This window comes from Echeneis naucrates, chromosome 18 (genome assembly GCF_900963305.1).
Source record: "Echeneis naucrates chromosome 18, fEcheNa1.1, whole genome shotgun sequence".
Taxonomy (NCBI): Eukaryota; Metazoa; Chordata; class Actinopteri; order Carangiformes; family Echeneidae; genus Echeneis; species Echeneis naucrates.
Genome location: NC_042528.1, coordinates 4,920,640 through 4,946,208, shown reverse-complemented (window position 1 = coordinate 4,946,208; position 25,569 = coordinate 4,920,640). Strand labels below are relative to the sequence as shown.

At 41.5% G+C, this 25,569-nt stretch overlaps 1 protein-coding gene across 2 annotated transcripts in view; it reads left to right on the top strand.

Moving 5' to 3' along the window:
• Window positions 1-25,569, top strand: part of arap2 (ArfGAP with RhoGAP domain, ankyrin repeat and PH domain 2) — a 99,272-nt gene that overhangs the window by 39,865 nt on the left and 33,838 nt on the right. For both annotated transcript variants that reach the window (XM_029526211.1, XM_029526212.1), the window contains exons 11-15: window positions 901-1,100; window positions 5,642-5,727; window positions 5,931-6,113; window positions 11,045-11,219; window positions 20,151-20,276. In XM_029526211.1, the coding sequence (XP_029382071.1) occupies window positions 901-1,100; window positions 5,642-5,727; window positions 5,931-6,113; window positions 11,045-11,219; window positions 20,151-20,276 (770 nt within the window). The remainder of the gene's footprint in view (window positions 1-900; window positions 1,101-5,641; window positions 5,728-5,930; window positions 6,114-11,044; window positions 11,220-20,150; window positions 20,277-25,569) is intronic.

Sequence of the window (25,569 nt, the reverse complement as noted above, 5' to 3'; positions counted from 1 at the left end):
TTTTAAAGTTGGTTTCCCCCACACATCAATCAGGGAGATTAGAAAAATCACACTGTATCACAAATACAGGTAAATGAAATGCTTCCCAAATTAGATCAGGGTTGGTGGGTGGCTACAGCTTCTTCTCCTAACCAGGTTACTATAGAGAATGTAAATCCAATATCCTGATTGCTTGTGTAATGTTAATGTAAACACAGTGATTGTTCACTGTGGCCTCAAGATTTCGATTAAGATGTGCCCATATAATTTGGCCGCAGTCAGCTGACAGGAGAATGAAGTGCCCGCCCACAATTAATGTTGTTTGTTTGCAAATCATTTATTCTGACTGACAAATGACTTCAGACATTTACTGTAATGGAATTAAGCCGACGAGTCTGTAGCAAATTCATTTTATTACCAAGCTTATCTCAGCACTTTAGATTTTTCATTTTCTCACTTTCAAACCGACGTGACTCTTGATGCAGCTCCTGATGGAACAATGGTGTTTAAGGTGATGTCTTTTTTTCAGTGTATATATCGAAACCGTAAATGTTTTTCCTCTTTTGCCTCCATCGCCATTTCTCAACTTTCCCGAGTCTAATATAGAAATGATATCCGAGAAAAATATCATGCATTAGCGCTTTATCGATTTCGGTGATGCAAGGTGAAACTGATTGATTTACCTGTCCCGTTGCTTCTCTCGCCCGCTCAGCCACCCACTATCAGTTTCAACCAAATCTATTGCTATCACACAAAAGCATACACAGTCAGCAACCCCTTCAAAACTCCTCCAAATACTGCACACCCCTGTAACCCTGCCAAGTGATACTATGCTGTTTAATTGCTCTCTCAAATCAAATCAATAACAGTGAGGCATGTGTTGGGGATTTCGGGGGGGGCCACAAAAATCAATTGTTGCAGCTTCACGGCCGAGTCAGAACGGGAGAAGGAGGAGTGGATTGAAGCGGTCCAAGAATCGATCGCCGAGACACTCTCAGACTATGAAGTGGCAGACAAGATCTGGTTCGACGAAGCCAACAGGAGCTGCGCCGACTGTCATGCCCCGCAGCCAGAGTGGGCATCCATCAATCTGGGTGTGGTCATCTGCAAGAAGTGTGCAGGTAAGACACACACACACACACGCATATAAGCTGCCTAACTTTTGGCTTTCTGTGAATAACACACATTCACAGTGCAAACATACGCACAGTACATCCAGCAAGATTGATAAAGGCCCGCCGACACACAGCTTTTGTATGAGCAGCAACAAGCAGCCTGTCAAACTAAACTCCATTTGATTATCTTAAAAACACTGATTCCCCACCTACGAGCAGTTACCCACGTATCATTGCGAGAATAATATGAAGTGTGGCTTAATCAGAAACAAGTAAAGAAACGGGCAAATCTAAGATTCCATAATTTCCATGAGATGATTCAAGTAAAAAAAGAAATAGCATTAATTACAAAAAGAATAGAGATAGAAGTCTTAGGCTGTCGTTTTGTGTAGAATTTATTAATTGTTAGTTTCATACAAAGGGTTTTTTTTTCCCCAATGAATTTAAAATTTGAATAATTATCACAGGTCATATATATTCAAACTCGTGTTTAACTGTACTCTCTTTTCCTTGCACATTGCTTGAAATATTTAAAGCTTTTTTTTTTTTTTTGTATCATTATAATTATGGCCTATAGCTAATGAAAATCAAACATTCAGTGTTTTTAACCTCTGACAGGGGGTCACGAAAAAGGGCCAAGTGGCTTTAGAAGGTCACAGTCTGCGAACTACCCCTCCGCTGTTATCTTGCTCATATTAAGATGCTTTATTTTCTCTTTTTAAGTGTACAAAAACAAAAAAAAAGACCATGCTGCTCAACAAAAAAAAACTAAACAAAAAACACCCTGTTAAAGTAAAAGAAAGTATGTTTGTCTCGGCTTGTTAACCTGTATGTGTGGCCCGATGTTTGTCTTAAAGTATGTACTCTGACCCAGAGGCTCTTTCGGAATAAGATCTCAGGTGATAAGCCACTCACGGGAGTTGGCGTTTGGCCTCTGGACTCTCTAATCTATTTGGAAACGCTGGATGGCTCAGATGAAATGACAACAAAGATTAAGCCCCAGGCGAGAACTTGGGGAATCCCAAACTGCTTCTTGACCTGCTAAACATGATTAGAGAGATGCAGTGGCTATGCTTCATGCGGAGGGCTGTCTGGTTGGTGTGTAGTTTATATATATTTTTTTTTCCACCTAAGTGCACCTGTACACTCCCTCCAGATCCTCTCCAAGCTTGAGATTTCTCCCAGAGTCACAAGTTTTAATGCGATTCTTCACATCACCTCTGCAAAGCCCATGTAATTGGTACGCATCAGATATCCAACATCCCTTTTCAAACACCCTTAAATGATTTCATTTGCAGGGGTGTTTAATATTACATTTTGTCGACGCACTGGGAGAGAGAGGGTGAATATCTGCAACGAGAAAGCTGTCCTCACACTGTGCTCTCCTTAAATTAGGTGGCGGTCCATTTGGAATACCAATGACTGCTCACGCTTTTAATTAGCACTCTCATGTCACGGACAATAAAGAGAAATGCTGAACAAGAGGAAGAGGGAAGAAGTAATGAGAAGGCTAATGGTAAAAATGATCCCGGACGAGCTTTGGTCTTTTTGTGCCAGGGCAGAAGGAATTTTAATAGTCCATAGTCTCACTGTCTGACATGGGGCAATAATATTTTGTCTTTGATTGCATAAACTCTAAAGACTGATAGTCAGTTTATTATGAAAAATAGGAAAATCTGTTTTTATTTTTCATCTTTCAAAAACTCAAATAATGCATAAAAAGTGGCTGAATTGGATTAAAAACAACAATGTGTTACACATGCACGACCTCTAAGAGACAAAGCTAAACAATCAATTCTCCTTTTGGGTTTATTAGAGATTAAAAAGATGCAAAAAGGTATTTTTTTAAGGTAAATTGAAAAACCTAACAACTTATTTTTTTCCTTTGGCCACTTTGGAGCAGTACAACTATGTGAAAAGTGAACACAATCGGCATGCATATATTTGATCTACATGTCATCTAACTGCAGAGTTGTATGGCTTTACCATTAAAAGTGGCAAAGCCGTACAACCATTAAAATGAGTAATATCTTTTGTAATACACGCACACACCTGATATATTGTGCACATGAAAATATAGATTTTTCCCATCTCAGAGTCCTGATGTTTCGCGTTGACGTAAACACGTAACTGCTCAAACTCACAAACCTGGGTAATTTTTTGTTTTCTCATAACGGAGCTTGTCCCTCTGTCTTCGCTCTTATTTGTGCTCCTACTCTTTGCCCTTTCACTCACTCTCTGGTGCACCCACCAGAGGCGATCTGGGCGGTCCGCTCACATAATTGCGATCATCTCCTGCAACTTCCAGATATATCCGCAGGCAACAGTTGCCATGGTGACACAAAAATGCAGGGCTCACTGCTTTGTTTCCGTCTGACTCATTATTAAGTTGCGGGGTGTTCCTAACTTTGGAAAGGGGGGGTCGGGGGGGGGAGTGCTCCATGACCTGTCACTGGAGACTCTTTGTGGCTGGAAGCGAAATCCTCGGTGGGTGAGCATATAAAGACATTTACATCGGGCTATTTATATGGGAAGAGCTCACCATGCACCCAGTGCCACATGTGCATGCACATAATTTTTTTATTTTTTTTCCCCCCCAGCTTCATTACCCTTACACAAGTGACAATGATGCTGTGGTGCTGTAAGGCTCCGCGGTTGGAGCACGGCTGAAGACACACAGCCCTACACATGAAATAATTTCAGGCAAAAGGAGAAAGAATCAGCTTCTTTGGCCTTTATTTGCCAAGCTGGACTCATGTGGTTTTGGAGTGATTATTCCTGTTTTTGTTTTTGTTCATTTTTTTTCGATGTGACTCTTGGGTTGATAGAAACCATATTCAAGCATATTTGACTATGTTAATATGCCCAAACTTGACACTTTAATGTGACCCCCCCCATGTGTTGCGAATAGATTTTTTTTGTTTTTCTATGATGATTGACCAACCACTAAGTCGATCTGAACAACAGGCTCAGCTGCTCCTTGGGTCTTTGTGAAATGCTTTTAAAGTTATTTTGCCAGAAATGAGCTAAGCAGATCAGGCATAACATCTGGTATATTTTTTTAAACAAACCGGATAATTCAAACACCTACTGCCTGGATCCCATTTCAACATAGAATGGACACAATGATAATAAATGATAATTTGAAACATGCGGTTTGTTTCATCTTGATGGCCCTTAACTCACCCCATGCATATTCAATCAACCTGGAACATTTTTAGGAAATATTGGTGATATCATTTGCATGTTGTTCCTCTGGGTTTAGTATTTGGTCCGTTCCTTTCTCCCCCCCATTAAACACACTTATTCAGCCAAGCTGAACAACTGCAGCAATCCAACTACACAGATGAAACACAGCTGTTTTGAAAATACACAATGTCAGTTTTGGAGTGCACCGAAACTTAAATAAATAAATAAATAAATAAAAGCAGAGTTTATAGCAGATCAATTTTCGAACCGCTTCATCATCAGATCAAATCAAGCCTAATGAGAACGGGCATAAGATTCAAAATCCAATCTGGCACCAGTTAGTCCTGTCAATTATTACATCCTGGTGTCACATTCAAAAAGGCATGACAGCTCAATATGTGTATGAAAAGCTTAGAAATGTATAATGAAAGCAAATTTGGGAGAATGTATCATACTGCCCAAAGTCTGTGTACCTAATTTGTCTATTCTAAATAACCAATTTGCAGAATGTGATCCTCATAATCTAAAACCTCCATTTTATGGTTTGTTCTGCTTAGCATAGACATGACAGAATACAAGCGATCCTAATGTACAACGGGTGAATAATGGTCACCTGTTGCCAAAAATTACTTCCTCGTGAGTTTGTCTTTTTAAGATCTGATAATAGCAGAAATAATTCAGAGATTTCTGGGAACTCTACCCTCCAGATTTGTGTCGAGATGGCCTTTTACAGCTCGTGGCATTCGCATTTTCATTCACAGCTGCTCGACTTCAGCGAAGAAGACAGTAATGAGATCACGCCAAATCTAAATCTAAAATTATCCGCCGCTACACACAGGACAATAATTCACATTCACACATACAGCGTGTTTCTGCCTAATGTATTATGCATGTATGCTCTGTCTTTGGCCATAAGCAACCCCAGAATACGCTCGTTCACCCAAATAAACAGGCCGACCAACAAACACAATGAATTACTCATGACTCATTAGCAATTAATGGCGCTCGTTCTGTTCTTTCATTTCCAATTAGGAGTGCTGAGGGGACTAAATATGTCTGTAGTGAGTGAGAGAATGAGCTTGCAGTCATGCTCTGCTTCTCCATCTTGTTACTGCCTGTTTATTGGGTTTTTTTTTTTTTTTTCCTTTTTCCCATCACTGACATTTGGTGTATGTTTGTGCACGCGGCGGAGATTTCTGTGCATATATGTACATCTTAATTTTGCACTTTTGAGGGACTAAAAGCCCCGACAGTCAAACATTTCTGAAGATATTTAATTAAGAGAGGTTTCATGAACATGGGGCTTGTGTGAATTTTCTGAATGTGTGTGTTTTTGACTGTGTCTTCCTGTGTACCAGGACAGCACCGCTCCCTCAGCCCGAGTATTTCCAAAGTGCGGAGTTTGAAGTTGGACAGCAGTATCTGGAGCAATGAGCTTGTGGAGGTTGGTATGAACACAGATCATCAGAAAAAAACTATTATTTAGCTCTTAGTACGCAGTGTAAGCCATTTACCCTTTGTACTTCTACTCCATTTTATGCATTGTATTACGTGCTCGGGGAATGATCATTAAAATAGTACTAATAGTCTTATAAATGTTTCTCACCTGGATTTTTGTCCCCTGTGTATTTTTTTCCAACCTGTCAGCTCTTCCTGGCGGTGGGGAACAAGAATTCTAACAGTTTCTGGGCTGCTAATCTTCCCTTGGAGGAGGACCTGCACAGCGGTGCCACAGCAGAGCAGCGTGCCACATTCATCCGCAGGAAGTACAGGGAGAGGAAGTACCGCAGGGTCCTGGAGGGATTTCATGACCTGGAGCAGCTCAACCAGGTTCGATTTCCATAAAGCCACTTGAGCAGAACTATAAATGTAGTTTATAGAAATTGTGTTCTGAGGTATTCATAACTCTAAGGAGCTGTCCCTATGATCTTTTACTGGCCATTGAGAGCAGCGTTTTGCCCTGCTAGCAGTGTCTTCTAAATGAATAAAACAATAAATAATTCCCTTATAGATCTGGGAACTATTGATCTAATTTTTCTGTGAGGAAAACACCAAAGTGCAGTTGAAGTTCATCAGGCATGCAGTGAGAAATGAGCACCTACGAAGGCTTCATCTGTTGTCCTGTGAAACACAGTACACGGCATACTCCATTAACTAAATCCTCTGAACCTGAAATAGCCCGTATTTTCCTGACCTTTTGAGTGCCAGTAAAACTGCAGTCCGAGTCCAAAGATGCCAAAGGGGGGGCGTCAAATCGATCTAACGTATCAGCAAGTTGGCACAAAGGCCTTTTCTGCCAGTTTGTGGTTTAGAGTTTATTGCTGCAGCGACAACCTCCCCCCCCTCCCACCCCCCAAAAAAGAACTGCATCAAAAAAGAGGATCTTAAAAGCACCGTGCATCCAAGCCAATAAGTTTCCACCTGTGTCAGCATTTACGCAGATCAGCTTTCTTGTTTTGTTTTCCTGAGCAGAAAGAGAGGAATGGAGATGTGGAGAGAGAGAGAGAGAGAGAGAACAGGCAAAGGAGAGAGGGAGTGAGAAGGGGAGTAAAGAAGAGACATACTAGCTAGCTAAGTGGAAAAGTGGATTAGGATCCACAACAGAAATGCTTGGGTTGGTTTTATTGCGGCTTTGCTAGCTTTTGAGTGTGTGTGCGCGCGTGTACTTTACATGTGTGCGAACATGTGCGCCACTCCACTAGAAATGTGTGAATTTGCTGCCATAGTGGGATTTTTGTAGGACGACACTGGAGAGGAAGTGTGACAGTCCAACCTCTGGACTGAGCCCTGGCGCTTTAATTGTCATGCACAGTGGAGTCTTTGCCGTCATCACGTCATTAAGTCCTCAACGCTCCTCAACCATGAAGGGGTTAAAAGGAGCAGAATCAAAACCCTCGCGTGTTTCCATGGAGATAAAGTGAATTCTCCTGCCCCGTAACTCAGTGCAATGGATTTCTCTGCCACAATCCTAATAGTATCTTTTTTGACAACTTGTGCATGATGCGTTTAGGTCCGCTATCTAAATAGGAACCCTGAAATATTCCCGCTACATGAGCTGCGTAAGTCCTACACATTGTCTGTTCCTGTTCTGTACATGCAAGATGAAACCTTGGTACATAAATAAAAATTTTCCAACAAAAACGGGGCAGAAGGCTTCAAAAATAAATGTGGTACATAAAATCTGTTGAAGTCATGCACCTGCTGGAAATCCTAGAGAAAATCCACCCGATGCTGCATGTGGACTTGATAAATTGTGCATTCGGAAAGCCCCTAAGCATTCACCAACTTCCCAAGAACATCCAAATCTTTAACTGCGGTGAAGTCTGAACATTTGGATTCAGCCCGTAGCAGCCTAAAAGGCTTTGGCCAGTGGAGACATGTTTTTTTTTTTTTTTTTGGGTTGGTTTGTTTATTTGTTTTCATTTCTCAATTTGTGTGTGAGGGAAAGAGGAAGATAGGAATAGAAAACATCGGGAGGTGGGTGGTTGTGCCTGCATTCTCTCTGTCTGGTCTGCTTTCATAAATGGACTCAACAGACTTGATAGAGATCACCGTGTCATGGAGTCACACACACAGTGACTCAACGTGTCTGTGTGTGTCTCTGTCTGCCTAAATGATAAACTCTCTTAAATACAGCTCCACAAATATTAGCAAAAGTAATAAATCACAACAACCTATATAGAAATATTTTAAAAAAAGAAGTATTTTTAACATAAACAAGGACACTCAGTGTAATCTGATTGGACATGTTGTTCCAGTTCTGTGTCACATTTACTTACCCAAGAATGAAGAGGAAAGAAAAAATAAAAGCTATATAAATCCTATTCCTTTGGGAGACTTCTTTTGAACTGAGACAATGATGAAAGCGATTTCCTCATTGACATTCATGCAATTCTGAAATCATGCAATGGCATTTTAACAGGTTTTATGGGTGCCAGGGTCAGGAAACGTACTTGGCACATACTCTAAATCAGCGTTTTAAGTGTCAGTTCGAGTAATAAAATGATAATAAAGGTGTTGAAGTGATTTATACCTGATTGTGTCAATACGTCGCCTTACATAATCTCAGCCGTGCGTGCTTTTTCTGTGAAGATGTTTTGGTTCAACATCCGTTCGCTTCATTTCGCGTGCCGTCTCCCCGCTGCTTTCCCTGTTTCCCAGTCCCATGTTCCCCATTAGAAGCTCATATCCCGGTGACCTCCACAGAGTCTCCGCAGGCCACATGACCTAGAGAGGGGGGCGTCAGAGGACCCTCTTATATCATTACAGACACTCGCACACTAACACACATAAACCCTCTGGTGGCTGCAGTAATTGCTATGACACGGAAGGTCATTTTCAGAGACGATACAGAATAAGGCCAGGTTGCATGGGACTGTTTTGCTGTAATCTGACCCCCGCCTTGTAGGCAAGAGAAGAAGACAAAGAGGAAGTGAAGAAACTGAATTCGTTCATTCGTTGACGAAGGATTAATAGGAATTCTTCACATAAATGGGAAAAGATAATGTCAGTGATGTCATGCACTTAAACACGTTCATCACAGTGCGGGTTCTTTGCAGGGATAGGCAGGTTGTATTGACAGTTACTTTTTTTGTGTGTGTGTGTGTATGCACAAGCCTGGCTGTGCTTCACTTCCATACTGATCTTGCTTGTTTGTGGCAAATCAATGCAGCTTACCGACTCGGTCCAAGTCAGATGAAAGGATAGGGGTTGCTCGTTGAAATTCCACTATTTGCCACTTGACTCCTTTGTTGATCCACTTTGTTGCGGGTCATCGTGCACAATGTCACATCAATTGACTGGACTGATAGGAAGAGACATGCAGAGAGAAAATGTTTTCCTCGGTCAGGCTGTGTTCTTCTGCCTCCTTTGTGTCCCTTCCCTTCGCTGGTATAGATGGGTGACTAGTTTTAACAAAATGTGTCTGCATGGCTAAACACTAAGTATATAAGTAAAGTTTCTGCCCCTATTAAAGGAGGGATTTAACATCATGTATTTTTAGAAGCAAAGCAGGCCTCAGAGAGCAAGAGCCCCCCCCCCCCACTGAATGATGAAGTCAGTGCAGAGGTGCCTTAAAGCAGCAGTTCCTTTTATTGCCACTGGATGCTGGCACTAAATAAGATTCAGACTGCAGTGAAGTCAAGGCTAAAGCATTTTGTTAAAGGACTTGCTGTGGAGAAGAAATTAAATACAGAGAAAGCAGACGAGGGAACAGAAGCAGAGGGAGTATCAGATGCAGTCTGAAATTTCCAAAAGCAGTCGAGGTCTTAATTGGATTTTTCTCTTATTCCTGTGTCGTGAGAGCTATTTCTCAGTGATTTTTCACTGATTGACAGATGTCTCAGCCTATCATGGTCCGTAAATGTTTTTCTGTCACTCTGGAGGAGCTTTAAGAAGTCTAAGAAAACTTCTGAAGATGTTAAATATTTGAGATAGAGCGTGCATTATATAAAGTTGCTGGCATGAAGTTTGAAAGACGGGGATATTTCACAGGCAGCATTCAGACAGGCTGATGAAAATTTCTGTTAAGTTGCATTCTGGAGATGGCAGCCTCCAAGCTTGGCTCGGTTTTAGAGCTGAAAAGCTGAGATATCTCAGCTTTTTCTCTGCTCTTTCTGATAGTTCTTTTGAAAATCTGATTTAATCAAAGTGTCCCTCAAAATGAGACTCAAGACTGAGGCAAATTAAAATAATTTCTTATTTGTTTAAAATTGAAAGTGGCATAAGGTCTGATGATGATTGGCAATTTATGTAAATACCATGTGTTGTAGTATTCAACATAATTAAATTATATATTTTTTAAGTTCGTGTTCAATCAGTTTTATGTCGTTCGTCTTACCGTAAGCATTGCCTTCAAGCTTTTAAAGCAAAGTACAAAAATCAATCAGTATTCTTCTATTTATTTCAGTTATACTTCTGTCATACATATTCTATTTTTTAATTTCATATTTGATTTGCCCCCGTGCAGGATACACACAATATGTGTTTCCCTTTGCCTCAGTATACACTGCTGCTGTAATTTTGCTCACCCCATTGTTTTTCATGTCTTCATTCCTACATTTCTCTTTTTAGAAATTGTTAGTTTCATTATATTTAATATGGCCCATTTGTCCTGTTCTTATTTTCTATATTCCCTTTTTCAGAGGGATTAGAGATTTAATGGTTCCCGCAGGGAGTATTAAAGTTTGATCTTATTTTAACTTCTCTTTTGAGATCAACGGGCGGAACTCAATTCTAAACTTTATATGGTTTTTCTGACGCCACTTTATAGACTCTTTGTCCTCTATCAAACTGGCATGCACACGTAGATACACAGAATAACACAAGGCTGCACCTCCTGCACAGGGAAGTGACACCACGCTTGCTTTTCTGTGGATTTTCACTGGCTCATTGTCCAGGATGTGAAATTTTTAAAGGTATTAATCTAGCTCCAGGAAAGCTATTTAGGAATCCAATGAGCCGCAACTGCACTTGTTCAGTTTTTTTTTTTTTTTTTTTTTTATGAGGCTATCGCACCAGGAAACATCAAGTGACAGGTGGACTTGCATAAATAAGATTTGTGACCACTAAAAATCAGCCTCAAGAATCTGATTTAGAATCACATCAAAATCACAGAAACATTATTACCCGCACATACATTATTGAAGAGTTTTATAAATGGTGTTGAGCCCGCTTGGGACCCAGAATTGGGTCCAACGGAGGGACGCGGTCCAGAGGAGGTTTTCGCGTGCTATTTTATCTCATTTTGTGTGTGTGTGCAGGCGCTGTGTGCAGCTGTGGTGTCGCCCGATGTCCTGCAGACCATGGCGCTGGTCTTCAGCGGGGCAGATGTTATGTGTGCCACTGGAGATCCAACCTACTCCACCCCCTATCTGTTGGCTCAACGTGCTGGACAGAAGCTGCAGATGGAGTTCCTCCATCAGAATAAACTATCTGGTAAGCAACTAAAGATGTCGACTTCTGCAGAGCACACTTTAATTTTAATGGTGATACATCTATGTCAACCCTTATAAAGTTCAAGAACACAAGAACAATTTTAATCATGAGCGCAGACTTTGCTGGTGAGTGACTAGAGGGAATTTTGGCTTTTGATCGCTTTCTAATTTAACTTAAACTATGGACAGTTTTTTAAATATTCAGCTGGTTTAAAACAATTATAGAAAAATGTAAAGCTACATATTTAAACTAAAGGTGGATGCAAAATTAAACAGCTGATTATTTGTACAGAGGACATGGAAATAAAATCCAGCACAGCAATGAGGATCGTAGTTGTATCAGATTTTAGAGTAATTTGCCTGAACAATAGAGGGCAGTGTTATTCATTCATTCATTCATCTTCTACGGCTTATCCGTTTCTGGGTCGCGGGGGGAGTGCTGGAGCCGATCCCAGCTCACACTGGGTGAGGGCGGGGTACACCCTGGACACATCCCCAGTGCATCACAGGGCCAACACACAGAGACGAACAACCACTCACACTCACACGCAGACCTGCGGACAATTTAGAGTCACCAGTCTACTCAGTTGTCTATGCTAACGCCCGTATCAAAGCACACTGTTTCATAAGCTACTCACAGATTTGATCTTGTCTTTTTCCTTTTGAAGAGGCTATTTAAAAATAACACTACTTGTGTTGCTGTGCATTTTCTTCATCTAAACAAAATCACAACAAAAAAACACACCAACAACAAAGAGTGCTATTTACTATACAAGAAATTTGGCCATTGTTCCACCCAGGGGAGGTCATAGCGCTCTAGAAGCTGTTCTGAAGAACAATAACTCAACTTTTCTAGGTCAGCTAAAAGAAAAAGGAGCTGATGCACTTGTACAAGTCTGTGCAAAGGCCTTTAAACTAGGTGTATGAGTTGGGCTTTTACAACCATCGGTGCCACATATATTCAGCCCATTGTTTTTACACCTTAACAAGCCAATCATGTTTAAAACCCTCACTCACTGCTGCACCACCACATTTATAAAAGCACAGCGGGAGGTTCTCTGTTTTTCGTTACCGCCAGGAAATGAAGTTAGAAAAACCCACAATTTCGATCCCAAAGAGTTAGAAAGTAAAAAAAAAATATATATTTATCTGCCTTGGTATTACCCTTTTTATGTTTTGTAGCACCGGAGGGATGGCAGAGATGTGTTGCGCTGTGTTGTGTTGTGCGGCTTCCTGGGTGCGTTGTGTTTTGTGTGGTTCCACACAGGGCTGATGATAAGAATGTGTTAAATTAAAGGAGTGAGAGAGGCCATTGGCTGGGGCCAGGGGAGCTTTTCCCAGGGACTGTATTTTACATAATGTATGCACTGCATCTGTGCACACTTGCCGGCACCGAGCCTGTTAGACTCTTAATTGCTAGCGTGGGTCACCTGGTCGCCATGGTGACGGCCATTACTTGGAGTCGTGCTTGAAGATTCACGTGCAGACAGACAGGCGGCCCGCACGCATATTCACACGTGTGGCATTGTCCATCTGAAATGCGTAGCACACAGATATCTGCTACACCCTCATTATATGTCTGGAAGTTGTCGGGCTTCATCATTAACACAGACAAACACGGAGCTATGAAGACTCCTCCTGTAGCGGATGGCGCCCAGCTTAACTGACCAACTACTGCAGGGAAATAGAACCGAGGTCGGGTGGCGGGGGGGTTACTGAGAACTCCAGTGAGTGACCGATTTACACTGTTCTTTGGCTGCAATGAAGATCTTGCCTCGGGGCCAAGAGACTGTGTAACCGTGTGTTGAGATTCTGTGTCAGAGTAGAAGAGGAGGCCATGCCTATAAATGACACACTGCACTGAGAAAATTACCTCCTTATCTGATAACTTTGCATCCTGAGTAGCTATGGACACCAAGTGTTGGTACTTTAATGTGAGATGGGTGCTGCAATGTGTCCAAGACCCAACAATTATTATCTGTCTAGCCAAATGGCAAATTCTTGGGCTTGTCTAATTACAGAAACTATTTCAAATATCATCAAGAGTTTTTCTTGATCATGATGAAAATGATAATTTGTTGTTTACCATGAGTTGATCCCATATTTGCCCCTCACATTTCATCTTGCCCACATGGAATGAAATCTTAGACTGCTTTTGGAAATTATTTTGCCTTTAACAAAATGAAATATTAGTGATCTCATTTTAAATAATTTGCAGAATATCATCTTATTTATTCACCCTGACTGTGATTGCCATGTGAGGCTACTGTAAATAATATTGGATTTAGCAAAATGATCAAATATCGGTATTTGGTCTGCTCTATTCATTTTCACTTAAGTGTCAAAACAAATGGCATATAATGATGATGATACTCTCAAATGTGCAATATTTTGTAACTGCCTGAAAAAGCTCCAGCTTTGAATCAGTACACACAAGACATTGTGAGGTGTGGCTGTGTAATATTAACTGGAGACAATATTTGGTCAACAGACAGAAGAACACTGCCATTCTTTTTAACAGAGCTAAAAACCTGCTTTTGAAATAATAGAAAAACATATATCTGTAATATGTGAAACTGGAGTTGAAGAAATAGACTTTTGTGGTGTGTGGAGAAGATTAAGGCTTGTGCCCTCCTGAGGTTGCAAAAAAGCAAAACAAAAAAAAAAAACAAAACAGAAAATTCTGATGAAAAAGAAATTGAACTTTTTCAGTCGCTGTGCTGAATGTTATGTCAGAAACCAAGAACAATTCAATACCCGTATGACTGCATCCCCACTGCATTATGTGGTGTTGACAGAGAGAAGTTAGAGGGAAGAATAAAAGGGGGCTGGGGGGATAACAGTGGCAAAACAGAGTAAAGGAATGTGGAAGAGCTTTAAAGGTCTTGCTTAAGTTCCAACAGGACAGCGGTTTGCACACACAGGAGGCAACACAAAGGGCTGATACAGAAATGTCATTTGTTTGCAGCAGCACGCCATCATGTGCCTACATGCGGTGCTTGTGTGCTCGCTGCTTTCTCTTTTGTTTATCTTATAAACCCTGCATCCACAACAAGGGTGCACTTCGGGCCCTCATTCAAACCGCCACATGGTGCTGTAAAGCCAGACATTATAATGAATAAAATGATGATAAACATGCTTCTTTGCCGTGTTCACTGTCCCCCTGGTGGGAGGCTGGAATAAGCCAACAATCACAAGCCCAAACAATTCTCGACAAAAGTCTTAATTGGAGGAGCTTGCCGTGTGAATCATGCTCCTGGTTTGTAGAAATAACGGCGGAGAAACCCTTCATTTCCCTGGATACAGCGAATCAAAGCAGAGCTGTCAGATTGCTCCTTCCCCATCCTCACCACTCATCCCTTCCCTGCACAGCAGCTCATTTGTAGCTCGGGTGTTGGGACATCCGCTGACGGCAGAGCGTCGCCACTTCATTCGCTCCTTGTCCCTGCACGTATGTGAGAGCACGCACACGGGCCTCGGCAGACCTCGTTCTCCCACCCGCACCTGCTCGCCCAAAGCACCCTGGGATACCGCAAGAGCATGTTCATTTGCATATCCCCATCCCAGATTCCATTAAAAAAAAGCCAAGGACAACTCTCGGAGGCAGTGTTTCTTCGTACTTTAGGAACCCCCACGGACAGTTTCAATGATGGCTCTATCCCTTATAGTCAAAGGCTGCCACCGCGGTGGCTTCTTGAATAATTTTAGGTTCCTCTATAATTTTTTATGAGCACTGTATTCCCATATGTTAGACTCGGGAGGCCACACACACCACATAAGTAAAATAAACCATCACAAGTGTGAATATATATAGTAAAAGGTCTTTTGCAGAGTTTTGTTTTCATCACTAGAACAAAGAAAGAGGTTAAAAACTTTAGAAATGATGGAAAAAGTAAAGGATTTTTCATTTGTGGTCAACTTTTTTTCTACGGATTAAGATTATGTTTTAAAAAGAATGAAAATGGGGCAAATTAAACTTGCACTGTCAAACGTCTAGGATTGTCTATTTCTGAGCAGGTCCCGTGTAACCCCCGTTGATATCAGTGCGTCCTGTCTCATGCAGGTGTAAAGATGGTGATGGAAATAACATCAGACCGAAAATGCTGTGGAAATCATACTTTGATTTTTGCTGATACGCTGAAGGATGCTGATTTAGAGAGCTAGTGGTGAAAGAAACAAACTGTAAGTTGAGTTTTGTGGGCTTTAAGCCTCCCTGTTAATTAGTGTCTCCATAAAGCCTCTGCTCTGATTAGGATTTCATTTTTGCACAAAATAACTCGATCAAACAGCTCTAACATTCAGGTCAGTGGCTGAGGACGGGACAGCAGACCAGAGCACCCAAGTCACTCCGTGCTCGTGGTCGTTGTCAGACTGGAAAGGGAAAAATACTCATATCTTGGTGTTACACCTTCCACTTTGCTCTCATTCACTTCTGCACGCTTGTTTGGATCAATCAGTTCCAAATCTTCTTATTCTAGGAGTTCTAATGGAACAGCATGCTATGGATTGAAATAGTGTGAAATATAATCCTAGAAAGTTCATAATAGTAGCAAAATGATATATATATATATATTAAGTTCCTCGTATTGATGGCCATTTGGATCAATGTGGTATTTGCTGTAAACAAAACATGAATATCATTACCTTAAAAAATGTTTGTAGTGAATGTATTAGGAGCAATTGCTTAGCGACACAGCCAACAGATATCGAGTATTCATCTGGAGCACTGTTTGTAAGTCAAATATTCAGTGTCCTCACACGCCCACTTTGGTCCTTGAAGGAAATGTATGGCTCTTTAACTGATAAATGCTTCACTACACCTTTTTAAGCTAAGAGCAGCTCCCGTCTGTGTCTGAAAATGACTCTTAGGAGGGCAGTAAGAATCCAAAACACTAAAGTTTCGGGCCTGAACGCTGAAACGATGCAAAAAAAAAAAAAAGCTCCAGAGAGATGAGGGCTGTGCACAGTTGACGCCTTTCAGACTAAACATAGTCATTGGACTCGTTGCTCTTATTAAAAAAATAAATAGTGCGGCTTTAAAGCAGCTGTGTGCCAAATTACATTATAACTGTGTAGTGTGCCATTGTTTCATCGGATTGTGGTGCAAGCAGAAATGTGTGCTTTCATTGCTATTTGTAAGATGCCAACTAGTGATAGTTCAGGCTTCAAGGTTACAAGTTTGATTTCTGCCCAAAACAAGTTGTGTATCTTAAAGCAAGACAATGAACCCTGCCAGCTATCTCGCTGTAAATCTCTGGACAGAAGTATCAGCTAATGCCTGAACTGTAAACATAGCATATAAACATGTAAATTGCGTTTTATGGCTGCCCTCCGTTCCACCCAGGAGGCCGTTGTACTGTAAAACTGAGCTAAACAGCAATACTTCATACTGTTGACATCATTCGGCTCCTTCTTAAATGACACACCGTGGATTTGGAGGCAGAGAAGTTTTATTCCTGCCACCCCAGCAACCCTGACGTCTGGAATCTCTGAATCTCGTGGCACATTAAAAATTTATCCAGCAGGCTTTCTGTGTGGATAATAAAAAGATGAGCGCCAACACACACACACACACACAGACACACAAACATTAAATCAGAGGCCCTGTTTCATCTTGGGTCCCGGTTCCACCCTGTTGTTAGCAACATGGTGTGACTCTGTGCTTGTTGAGGCTGTTTACGGTTTGAACCAACACACGGAGGCCGGACACAGGCCTGTTATAAGGTCAGGACGTCACAAGCTGCTGCTGAGAGTTTGGGAAAATGAAAGGCTTTTCCCTGATGGGGTGTATGTAAGAATGGCTTTAATTTTGAAGAAGTTACTGGCTAAAAAGTGAATGCATGATGTAGTTGTAATCATGTGATCATGTCATCTTTTATCTTCAGCTTACTTTACATGCGATGTTTGCTTGCCTTGCATATTCATGTCCTATATGCCCTCCTTTGCAGATGCGTTTGTGCGTGTGCGAGCACCTCTTATTACCCCACTGTCCACTGCTTGTCGGGCGCCACTTTGTGACCGTTGCTGTGGGCGACCAGATGGCTAATTGAGCACTCTGTCATGTCACCTCCTTTCGCTGGGGACCGAGCCAATCAGCACAGGCCAGACTTCTCAACTGCCGCCCCCACAGACATCACAGTCCCATCTTAACAGAGTCCAGCTTTAGGGGCCCAGAGGGACTGTTGTAACAAGGCTCACAGAGAGAGTCTTGTTACAACTGATACAGCATCAAGCCACTGGCTTATTTACATTCTCCCAACCTGAGTGGTTGGACTATTGTGTGTGAGTGTTTGTGTGTGTGTGTGTGTGTGTGTGTCAGGCCTGCAGTTTGCTGATTAAATTCTATGTCAGATTCCTTGTATTTATGATGCAGCTATTGGCAGGCACATTCTCCATGTTAGATTCAAAGCTAGATTACAGATGTTGCTGTCTAACATCATCCAGCCTTTATGTCACCTTGCTCCTGATTGGCTCCACAGCCTTGGCAGCACATCAAAAATGTATTTGATTTGTTAGAAACAGCTACAGTGTATAAAAATGCCTGTATCATGCCAAACATGGTTATTATGTTGTTTATTTTACAGCTACATGAGACTAGTTAAACTTCTAACGAACAGGGATGTTGTTAGCTTGTTTCTTGGTGCAGTCTTTTCACAGTTTTAATTTAGAATTCCCATGTTGGAGTTTCATTTTCATGTCGCGTTTCTTTGACATCAAAATGTACAAAAAGAAAGAAGCCATTAAAAGCAATGCAAAACGATGACAATGCAGTCGCTAACGCCCCCAAAATGCCAACATTTACAAATATTATTTAATGTATTCCTATAAAACATCATATCAAATACGGCCTTTTACAGTTTACAGTGCAAATTTTTGGTTGTTTTGCAGTTAAATCCTTTGTGAGCAGCATCACACCAGCTGTGATGAACCAATCTAACTTGATAATACTCCAGCCATACCTTTTTTTAAATTTGGGAAGATGCCGTTTGAAAGATCATAAACAATTTGCAACATATTTAAAAACATGTGTTGAACATATGTAGTCGGTCAACTCGGTGCAAGGGATGAATACCTATATGACGAAATCTCTTCCAGCTGAGAAACATATTAGATCATAATATATATAAATATATGTGGTCATATTTGCCATTGTTTGTTTAATGTGTCTTCTTGTAATTATTCACATTCCTACAGTTCTTAGATGCTTTAAAATGGGCACCAATGGGCTTTACTTTCATGTTATCATTTTGTAACACAAGGCTTCAGAAGCATCTCATTTAGGTGCTCGCATGTGATGTAGTACATCCAATTAGTTTAATTTCTTAAGAATAATTCATTAACCCATTAATGATTTTCACTGGAATCAAAGATTATTAATGTGCATATAAGCACAATTCATTAGTTGAACATAATGAATCTATGCAAAGAACATGCAGATATTCAAAGTAAGCTGTCTTGTAAAATTAACTGATTGTTTTCCGCTCTGTGGACTGATTATGTGGCCGTAAGGTGAGGCATCGCTGGTGTCAGTAAAGGGTGGAAGTGTCACTTCAATTAAAAGTGGTTTCAATTAAAGTTATTTTACCTTGCTTGATGAGAGAGCCAGAGGTAGGTAGCCAAGATAACATCTCAAAGATATTGCTGAGGCTCTGGCAGAAAATTTAACTCCAGAATTGAGGCTAATTGAATTTGAGAACGATAAGGTTGAATGTAGGAATCTCTAAAAGCTAACAAGAAAGGATGAGTAGAAGGAATTCTGGAAAGGGGGGGGGGGTTCTAATTTAAATGGACAATGATGAAGAGACGATCAAGGGTTTAGCTAATTTTTAACAGATTGGGTAGATGAAGGTCACTTGGTGCAACGAAACATTTTCAAAGCACCTTATCTTTGACTTTCCAGAGGAACAACCATGTGGCAAAGTCAAAACTAAACAAAGTACTTCTTCTATAATCATGTTTTATGCTCCTTGTGGACAAAAGTTGACCATACCGCGCTTTTGGATTGATGCCCACAGGGAAATGCACTTCACGTGGAGGTCAGAGCACAGGCTGAATAACAGCGCTTCGCTTTGGGACCACTTCCATAGCCGCACACCAACAGTGGGTCATGAATCCATGTTTTTCCATCTAGTAGTAGTTAGAGATCTCACATTAATATGGGCGGGGAGACAAAAATACACAGGAATCACATCTGGGATTAGTGCTATCTTAATCTGAGAACATTCCCACATTCCAAGGACAGCAGCGTTGATTACTGCGTGATGGAAGCTGGACTGATAACATCTGGATAACGCTGCACATGCAGCCACTGCAGTGTAAAACAGGCATAATACAGGCACTGTGTCCAGTGGAATTTAAGCTTTTAAACTTGAAGCACTCGATTCAAATGTGTGATCATTTTGGGTTGAAGCATGTGGTGCTGTCCTGTGTAACACCATAGTGTTATACAGAGAGGTGTTTCTGCCATTTAGTGTGCCCTCATTGAGAAAAAATGGGTTTCACGAAGAAGTAATTGTACTGTTCTTGAGGGTCGGTGCTATGAGGCTGCATTAGCTTTAGCAAGGTATTCCTAATAAAGTGTCACCTAAATTGGTGTATATTCTGATACTGTAAAATAGCTTTAAACGGCCCCAATGGTAATCTACCTGTCTATAATGCTGTTTTGAAACTACATAACAGTGTTAAATTAATTTCTCAACTCATAATAAATACTTCAATCTTTCAATGGCCTAATTGTCTATATCATCAAATGGTTGTTTTTGGGAGAGGTATCCCAGGATTCACTGAGGGTCAAGGACAATTAAAAAGTAATGTCAGGTGAAAAGTAAAGCTGAAACGGTTATACAGGAGTGAAGGATGAGGATGGTGCACCACCTCCACCCCTACAAACCATTCCCGTGGTCATCTAATGTGTCTTTGTCCCCCTTTGTAGATTTCCCCCCACTCGAACAGTGGTCAGAGAATCCCTCCCTGTCTGATGCTTCCCCCTTCATGGATGGCTTCCTGTACATCTCCTGTGGCCCTGCCAAGTCGACGTTGGAGCGCCGCAGACGAGATGGTGAGTTTTAAATGTGGTTTTGCAAACCCACCGGCAAGGCCAATCAATCCATCAATCCATTTGTAAGCATTTAAACTGCATGTTTGTCAGAGGTCTACTCCAGTTAAATGCTGATCGATCAATCAGTGTCGGTTTGTCAGTTTTCAGACTGCCAATCATTTAATCTGCCCACCAAACAGTCGAGTCAAAACGATCAATGAGTCTGTCTTTCAAATTCATTCTGCATCGATCCGTTGGGAATACTTGTCAGATAGAAGTATGCTCATAGATGACCCAGCAGCTGATGCACTCCAGAGGAACTGGGTGAATTGGGCCCTGGTTAAAAAGCTAAAAATTGATCAAAAAATTTTGGTACAGGTCCTTTCTCAATCTACCTGAGAGAAAACGGCCACCCAAAACTTCTGAATTCTCCCTCTTTTGTCTTCCAAGGAACTTTAAAACTTTTTAATCAGTCTCCATTTCGCACTTGTACTCCTCAGCTGCTGCTGCTTGCTGCACCTCCTGCTCTGCAACGGTCCCACTTCTCCAAACAGCTGGAGCGTTTCATGGGCCCAAGGGTAATTAGGAAATGGAGCCGGCTTTGGATGCTTCCCCTGGGGAACGGGGTTATTGGGAAGGTGGAGGAGTGGGCTGCAGGATGGGGGGATGTGGAGGAGGAATGGGAGGGGGGAAGACAGTGTACGTTTGGGGGTGACAGCTTGTAGCTACCTGCCAACTGAATGAGCTGAATCTTGGGCCAGACATCCATCTCCATTTCCATCAGCGCACACATGCTCTGTTCTCAATGGTGGCTGTACATCCTTGTTAATGAACAGCACTGAGGTCTGGGAAATTGCCCCTTAAAGGGGTTAGCAGCACATTTCTACAAACTTGTGTTGAAATTCTCATTATCTGCACAAGTGGAATCAATTTTCATTTCATTTGTTAAAGGATAATTCCAATATCTTTCAACTTGGGTCTTAATTTCATAATTTTGGCTCATAATAAATCTTCCTTTTGTCTATTTTCCTCCTCTGCAAAGTAATTGCTGAGGTCTGGGAATGTGCTGACCTCGCTGCAGTGAGGTCTAGTGAGTCAAATGGTCACACGATCAATCGTATTTAAAATAAGCCATTTATCTAAAACACTTAATGTGGCTGTGAACGTGGAAGTTGGTGTACGTGAACTGCATCTTCTAAACACTTCTTAAGTTTTACTGGTCACCTTTCTGGTCTCAAAATCTGTCAGCTGCTTTGTGCATCTTATCCCTTCTGAGCTGTTTTTAGAGCTGCATTCAGTTTGTTTTGGACAGCCTGGGGCGGTAAAAATAAGATGTAAACACAACACGAATGTATTATGATTTAAATTTTTAACTTTGTTGTGACAAAGGTAGTTTTTTTCTTCTTCTTTTTTTTTTTTTTGGCAACAGCTGCCGTTGATGAGCTTGATAGCGAGCCTAAACAATAAGCTCAACAATAAGATACTGAAACTCTCTATGAGAGTAAGTGGTTTTAAATTATAGCATTCCTCGCATTGCAGAAAAAACTGCCACTGCAGCTATTCTTATAAACATCACTTGATTTGATGTTGTGATTTACTGCACCGTTCCTCCTACAGTACAGCGAGTTCCCTTTGGAAACGGAGTAACGCCACAGGTGTCCATTTTGTCAGGGTCCATTTTAGTCACCGATGTACATTTTGTACCACTTACAGACACCACGCCACTCCCAACTAGTCTCCCCCGAAGATGAGTGCTCGTAATATTTCGCCCGATAAATACCTTGTTATTTCATCTATTATGGAGAGGCGGGTGTACAACTTTGGCTTTTGTGCTTTAATGGGCCTTTAACTGCAGCTGCAGCTGTTGAAAAATTCAGAGGGGTTGGGTATAAAACTCAATGTGTTCCAACTTCTTCAATCACGAAGAACCGCTGTCTGGACTTTGAGAGTATGGAGGGATGAGGTATTTTTGAATGTACTCCAGGATGCCTTTTGCTCCCAGGCTAATGGTTTGATGGTCTATAGATACACCCACGTTCTTAATAATTCATGGGCTGTGCTCAGGGCTTAATAAAAGCACTCTTCTTAACAGCATCACACAGCATCTTAAACTTCAGTGTTGGTGGCGGTGGAGGTGGGGGCTACCACTGTTGGGAACCAAAATCAGAAAATGACATAAATTAGTTTGGCAATCAGTTTTGCCATGTTGGTCCACCTGCATTTAGCTTTTAGCAACGCTATGCTTGCACCAGATGCTCCCAGGAGTATAGATTACAGTAGGTTTAGGGAGGCAACATTCCCTGCTGTTTTATTTGTGCTTAAATCAAGGTTGAACCGGTTTATTCTTCCCTCTATTTGCTGTTCTGTTCAGCTCTGCTCTATATTCCGTTTACACAATTGATTCCAGCGTTAATGAAGCTCCCAGTCCCGCTAAATGGGCATGCTAGTGACTCATGCTACATTCACATTAAGGAGTGTGCACTTGTTTTGTAAGTTTCCGTGTTGTTTGTGCGAGGGTTGGGCTTTGGAGGGACGCGGGAGGTAAAGAGAGGCAGGCGGCAGCTCCCGTCTGGAATGGTGAGTGGCAGCAGGGAAATGGCACCTCTAATTTCTGATTAGTTTTGTCGTTTCCTCGTCAGCGTTATTTATTTTTTTTGCCCACAACAGTAACTCACAACTGCTGGGTAGAGAGAAGAGAGACGGGGGGGGGGGGGGGGGGGGGGGGGTAGTGAGGAAGGGGAGGAGAGAGAGAAGCAGAATTATGTTAACAGTTTTATTGAGGACACAAATCTGGGCCCACATGAGCAATTCAATTACTTTGCAGCTACAAAGCGGGAGTCAAATTTTGTTAATAAACCAAATCTTCTTTATGGTTTATAGTGAGAATTAGTTCTCAAAGAATGGTAAATGATTGAAATTTCTAAGTAGTGACATTTATACAGTTTTGTCTTATTTCTTATGAGAAGTACCCAAAGCCTATTTAATCAGTTTGTCTTAATCTAATATGCTTTCCAGAATGTCTTTGTTCATAATACTGTGCCGCTGCTTGTTGAAGCGCATCAGTATATATATGTTACTAATGCCAAAAATACGTGGCATTTTTCTGTATCTTACACCGTATCTGTCCATTTCCCCCTATAATGAAGTGGGCTGTAATTCTGGCACAGACAGATCGTTCAGATCCCTTCAGTTTCTCGATTTCCATTTCCAGCCCCCCTGACAAGCTGTCCAGCAGATGTCTTCATCACAGATATTTTAGTCTGATGGCAAGATAGGCGGAAGATTGGCAGAAAAGGGGGGAGAGGTGGGAGAGCGAGTGAAGGAAGCAGGCGATTCAGTGGAAAGGGGCACAGCCTGCTGTTTCGATGCATACTGAAATGGGTGTCTGTGCCATGTCGATAAAGAGTTTAGGGAGGACAGAAGGTAAATCTGGAAAGAGTGCAGTTTGCAGAGTTGAAACTTTTTGAGTAAATATGTTTCCATAACTTTGTCCTTCCATTTCATGAAAAATAAGACTAAGTTGAATTGCCTCACTGATGACTCGATTAGTCTAATAAACCTGCTCACCTTGGGTAGCTGGAGCGTATTTAACAAACTGCAGAAATGACAGAATGAAGGATTTACAAAAAAGCAGACAAAGGGAGAAACAGATTCCACATTGTACATTTGGAGGCCACTTTTCCTCCGGATAACGCTAAACTGGGAGCATTCTTGGCATATAAGCTAATTGGCTCAATTTAACTGGTGTAAGCATGCGCCACAGTTGGCTTCCGCTGGCATTGTCTCTGGCGGCTGGTTGTGGACTCCTGTGGTGAACGGCTGGGCCACGGGGGCCGTCGGTGTGTGGAGAACAGCTGGCAATGGACGCAGCTGCTTGATTTACAATCAAGCAGCTATTGTTCCCTCTGTTGTGTTGGTGCTCGTGTCAAAGCAAGTGGTGTTCCACCCAATAAGGAAATATTTAACCACAAAGAAAGAGGGAAGGAGGTGGCGGATGGCGGTGGGGGGGGGGGGGTTGCTGAGTGCTCAGTGATGTGCAGGTTTTCGAAGGAGCCAGTTCTTCAGTGGAGTATCTTAATGAGTTCCAAAGGCTTTTGCTGCAGCGGTGGGAAGCAACTTGTGCCACAGATTCCAGCATACCTGGGACATGTTTACCTGCATCAAGATCAAACTCATTGTAGCCATTCCACATTCCCACTGTAGTCGTGTGGTCAGTGGCGGCCGTGCCCTGGCAGTGGTAATATCTAGTGCAACCTTTTGCCTGCTTCAAGATTCTTTTCCTCATTCGCCTCCATAAAAACATCTCGTACCTTCTTCTCCTCTTTAAACTTCCTCAATCTGTATCTGAAATTACATTTGTCAAACATTTGCTTACTTTTTGGCTTCTGTTAAAGCCCCTCTCCTTCCTCAACCTGACTTTTCCTTGGCATGCTAAAGCCTTCTGTGGGCATCTGTACCTCTGGGTGAGCTGGCCATTATTAGGGTAATTTTATAGAAACTGGTTGGCTGTGGAGTGAGCCCAATTCATGTGTCCATGCTGTCTGGACCCAGGATCCCACAGCAATTTGCTTTCTGGATACACAGAGGGATTTTTTGTGTCTTTGTCCTTGGAAGTGGGAGCAAAATTAATAAAAAAAAAAAAAACAACAGCTTATTTGCCTTTTCTACAGTGCAGATTTTTAAAGATTTTGTGAGATGGCATTCGGTCAAGGAAAGCAGATCCTGATGGCAAATATTCCAAAGTCAAAATGAGATTACTATATCTGATATTTCTGAGGTCTACATCCCGCAACACCTTTCCGTTATGTTTTTAGCAACAAATCTGATTTTTTTTTTTGGGAGGGGGAGAATTCTCATGGTGATCATCTTTTTTTGCTTTAAAAAGCTGAAGAAGTTTAAAGATATTTATTTTGTTATCACATAAATGAAGAGACTCTGTGAATCCTTTATTTGTAGAAACTGGCATTGAAGAGCGTTTTGTACTTGAAAAATGAAAAAATAATTGCAACTTCACAGAATGTTGTGTGAGGTTCAAAAGATCTTTGTAATAGAAATCGCGGTTGTTCGAAAAATAGACAATTGGAAAGATTTCCCTGATGATTGTGCCAGAGGATGAAAAATCCGCGAATCAAGAAAGTTCACAAACCTCACGACTGTCTGTGCTGAAGTCATTAGCAACCTTTTCAACGCTCGTCAATACATTACACTGACTCATAAATGCCTGTGAGATAAGAGGAAAAGTCAGGGGATCAACTAAAGGCATAAAAAAAACAAATCATCCTCCAGGGGACATGATGCGAAACAAATTTCATTC